This window comes from Benincasa hispida, chromosome 3, assembly GCF_009727055.1.
Source record: "Benincasa hispida cultivar B227 chromosome 3, ASM972705v1, whole genome shotgun sequence".
Lineage (NCBI taxonomy): Eukaryota > Viridiplantae > Streptophyta > Magnoliopsida > Cucurbitales > Cucurbitaceae > Benincasa > Benincasa hispida.
The window spans coordinates 25,123,844-25,127,690 of NC_052351.1; the positions used below are offsets into that span (position 1 = coordinate 25,123,844).

Genomic DNA, 3,847 nt, shown 5'->3' on the forward strand with positions numbered 1-3,847 from the left:
ATCATTGTACTTAAGAAAGATGCAATTCATTGTAAAAAACGTAGATTAAATAGACTTAATTTTCTAAAATAAAAATAAAAAATCAAATGGTTACCAAACAAGCTTTTAATAAGCGCATTTTTTGGTTTTTAGGCTAAATATAACACAGCATACTGGTATATACTGTTTATCAAAGATCATGGTTTATGTCAAAGTATACCAGAAAGCCTTCAACTTACAACTACAATGTGTTCTATGTTGTATTTAAATGTTCAGAAGTTCAGATTGAAAATATATGTACCATTACTTTGCAAACTGAACAGTAGCTTAACCCCACTGATTATCTACTCCCATTAAGGGATGCTGTTGAATCAGCGAACACACAACAGCCTTCACAGAGGCTTCCTTCCCTAGAAAAACACTCAAAAGAAAAGAAAAAATAAATAAACAGAAAAAAAATGCACAAAGCTGAGAGCTTCTTCAAAGAACAATTACATCAAACTCAAACTTGGAAAACAGAAAAAGGCAGAATCTCTCAGGAGTCTTCCTCCTTCAATCACTTGTATTCCAATATCATATTATTCTCAGGAGCAAGCCCAACACAAGCCCTCAGAATGTTCTCTAACATTGCCCTTTGCTTTGATAGTGCATTCACAACTGGTGTGCCTGGAGGAACCTGTTTTTCCACAATCTCTCAAATTTATTATGAGTTTCATTGCAGGTTTAAATCAGAGTTCACAAACTAAAGAAGATCAATTTTTTACTTACAAGAGGTGCCTTGGTGAGGTAGCTCAGTATTGTAGCCACTGGATGGAAAGAATGAAACTTCCCCTGCAAAGGAAACAACCAACTGATCTTCAATCTTTATCTTTTATAAGTTTGAAAAGATGCAACCAATTCTTAAACTTAAACCCACCTCTCCTTCTGCCTTGAGCTGGATGCGAGTACTTAGCTCAGCAAGCAGAACCAAATCAAGGATAATGGGAGCAGCCAAGAGGGAGTCCTCGCATGTGTTGTGCAGTACTATGGTGCTCTTTCCACCCATGAATATCTCTGATGTGTACTCATCCATGGCTCTCTTGCTGTCTCCAACGTATGGCACATACTAAAAGAGCCAAACACTTTTAAATCAAGCAAAAGAATAAACAAAACAGGAAAGACTTCAACACAAAATCAGAGGCAAAAGAAGCACCTTGATCACTACAACATGGTCTGGATGCTCCCCAGCTTCGTACAAAATGCCATTGCTCGAGACCATGTCGTCCACCACATTGCTCTTTGATATTTCCTTGGAGCGGAAGGTTTGTGGGGCAGAGAGATTCATTCCATCATTGTTTCCAAGATGGTTGTAGCTCACAATTGAAGTTGGCTGTAATCAGAGACGATGATTTAACCAGTTTCCTGAGTTTAATTAGATGAATACCAAACAATTCTTTTGCCAAAATTTTACCTTAATACCAGCACCAACTAGAAAATCTACTAGGACAGATTTCATCTTGGTTTGACCACTCTTAAAGTCATCTCCTCCTATCAAACTGTTCCTCCTGATAGCCAAATCAATCAACCCTGAAATTGGAAGATTATAACCCAAAGAACAAGTGATCAGAATGTTTGATGCCTATGATCATACAAGTAAAAGAGCTGAAAAAATTGAGCTTAGATCATACCTGGGACGAAGGTGTTTTGTGGGCTTCCGTTGATAAAAGGGACATTCTCAAGAACACAGGCTATTGCATACAAGGTAGAAGGAGATATTTCAGCCTCATTCTTGTCCAGTGAAGCTAAGAGGCTCTCCATCGTGTCATTCAGCCCCACAACTACATTACTGTATCTCTCTGTATTGGCAGTCCAAAGCACAACAACTTTATCCACTTTATTCTTCTCCTTAAATTCCCTAATCAGCACATTAGGAGGATTTAATTACAAGAAAAGAGACATGGGTTTCTAAACAATTGCAATTACTTTAACAGAACTAGAGTAATAGGTTACTTGATATCATTTATGATTTGTTGTACTTGTTCTCTCTTGGTTCCTTTAATCACATTGTTAGCTCGGGAACCTTGATTAGCAGCAATGAAATCAGGGTCGTAGATTCCAGGGAGTGGAACCATGGATTCCATGTAGGGCCTCAACTGCTTTTGCAGGTCTATATCAAACACCTTGGCCCTTGCCATGGCATCTGCCAAGTTCATGTCACTAATGTCCCACCCTCCAAACACAATGTCATCTGGATTAACCTGTGGATTAAACAATAATTGATGAGAATTAACAAAACAGAGATGTAATTAATAGAACCCTCCTCCCCATTTAAACTAAAAGGTCACTACCATAGGGAGCAGGCTTTTAAATGGGGCATAGATCTCCTCTCCATTGTAAGAACCCACCCGGATGGAAGAAGCCTGAGTCAATGACCCAAAATAATTGGCTTGTTGAACTTTATCCTTAGTTGCCCAAGAGATTCCACTGAAAATATTTTAATAAATCCACGTCCAAAACAAAAAAGTTTTTTAAAAAAAAAAAAAAATTACATTCAGAAGAAACTCAAATACATGCAAACAAAAATAGTGGGTGCCCAGCAACACCCATCTCAAAATTTGACCACAAAATTACATTTCTAAGAAATCTTACTCTCGATTGGCAATAACTCCCCCAGTAAGAGTAGAACCATTATTTCCACCCCATCCAACAAGCATAACCCTGCACAATACAACACAAATACATAAACAAATTTTCTTCTCGTAAAGAAAATGATCAAAGTAACAAATTCTAAAACAATCATAAACACAAACCCTAGTTTTGGGACATGGGTTTGAGTTTTGAATTCGTATTTGATAGTCTTGGGCTTCGCCGTCCATTGATAGCTACCATTCTTATGCTCATGAACAAGTTCTGTTGTTTCATAGTAATACGCAGAATGAATCTCATTCGCTGTGTACTTCACATTGGGACTCTCAACCTTAAAACTCTCAATGAACATTCTTTTTTCTCTCTCAGAAATGCTAGAAAAAAAATGTACTGGAAATTTCCCACTCAACCAAGCAAGGATCTCTCTCTATCTCAGGATGCTTGGTGTAATGTATGTGATTCATAGCCTTGTGCTGATGGTTTCATTTATAGACGAAAATGCACAAATAGAGTTTACACGTGGCATGACATGTATGGGATGTATGGCCCACTAAAGTTTACGCTTCATATAAAAAATGTTGGAATGCAATCAAAATTCACGAATTTATTAATAAAGACAACTAAATTTATTAGTATGAGATGAAATCAAAAGCAATGAATAGATGATGGTGTTATCTATGGTCGAACTCTACGATAAGTTTAAAACTCTACTAGATAAGTGAGATGTTGTGCTGAAGAGGAGAATTGTTTGAGAGAAGACCATGCGGTCATTTATTAAAAAAAAAAAAAAAAAAATGGGCGAAAAATTGATTTGATATGAAAATGTGTGAATTTGATGAAAGAGGAGGGGATAATATTGGGACACGTGGTGAAATTATGGTATATGTCCCAGTAAATTAAAGGTAGATGTGACCTTAAAATAATGAGATATATATGTATGTCCAGTGTCCTCTACCATTATTATTTTTGGTTGTTTTGTTGATGGTGATGGACGTGTTCATGGTTGAGGGCACAAATCACGATAAAGCAAAAACCTTGTGACCTTTCATTAGGTTTGTGGCTCTTAGGCCGCCTTCCCCTTCTTCATTATTAATGCAAATTATATATTAATTTCAAATGCTTATATTCTCATTTTAATGTTTCTAAGTATTGTTTCTAACCCTTGTGACCTTGCATTAGCAAAAGCCTATATACTCATTTTAATGTTTGGTATTGCACATTTTATAATTTGAAATACTTATTT

At 36.5% G+C, this 3,847-nt stretch overlaps 1 protein-coding gene across 1 annotated transcript; it reads right to left on the reverse strand.

Moving 5' to 3' along the window:
• Nucleotides 1-264: 264 nt before the first annotated feature.
• Nucleotides 265-3,072, reverse strand: LOC120074561 (inositol-3-phosphate synthase). The gene is made up of 10 exons (XM_039027719.1): nt 2,769-3,072; nt 2,608-2,676; nt 2,307-2,442; nt 1,969-2,216; nt 1,647-1,873; nt 1,430-1,545; nt 1,172-1,348; nt 896-1,084; nt 748-810; nt 265-655 (listed from the first exon to the last, which is right to left on the reverse strand). Exons 1-10 carry the CDS (start codon nt 2,954-2,956, stop codon nt 536-538), a joined length of 1,533 nt encoding a protein of 510 aa, XP_038883647.1. The 5' UTR covers nt 2,957-3,072; the 3' UTR covers nt 265-535.
• Between the last annotated feature and the right edge of the window lie 775 nt (nt 3,073-3,847).

Bases quoted from the DNA above. Each gene is read 5' to 3' on its own strand.
- LOC120074561 (XM_039027719.1), bottom strand. From the start codon at position 2,956: ATGTTCATTGAGAGTTTTAAGGTTGAGAGTCCCAATGTGAAGTACACA. The intron at 2,677-2,768 runs GTTTGTGTTTAT...TGTATTGTGCAG, and splicing joins ACCCATGTCCCAAAACTAGG to GGTTATGCTTGTTGGATGGG. The intron at 811-895 runs GTGGGTTTAAGT...TTTCCTTTGCAG, and splicing joins AGCTCAAGGCAGAAGGAGAG to GGGAAGTTTCATTCTTTCCA.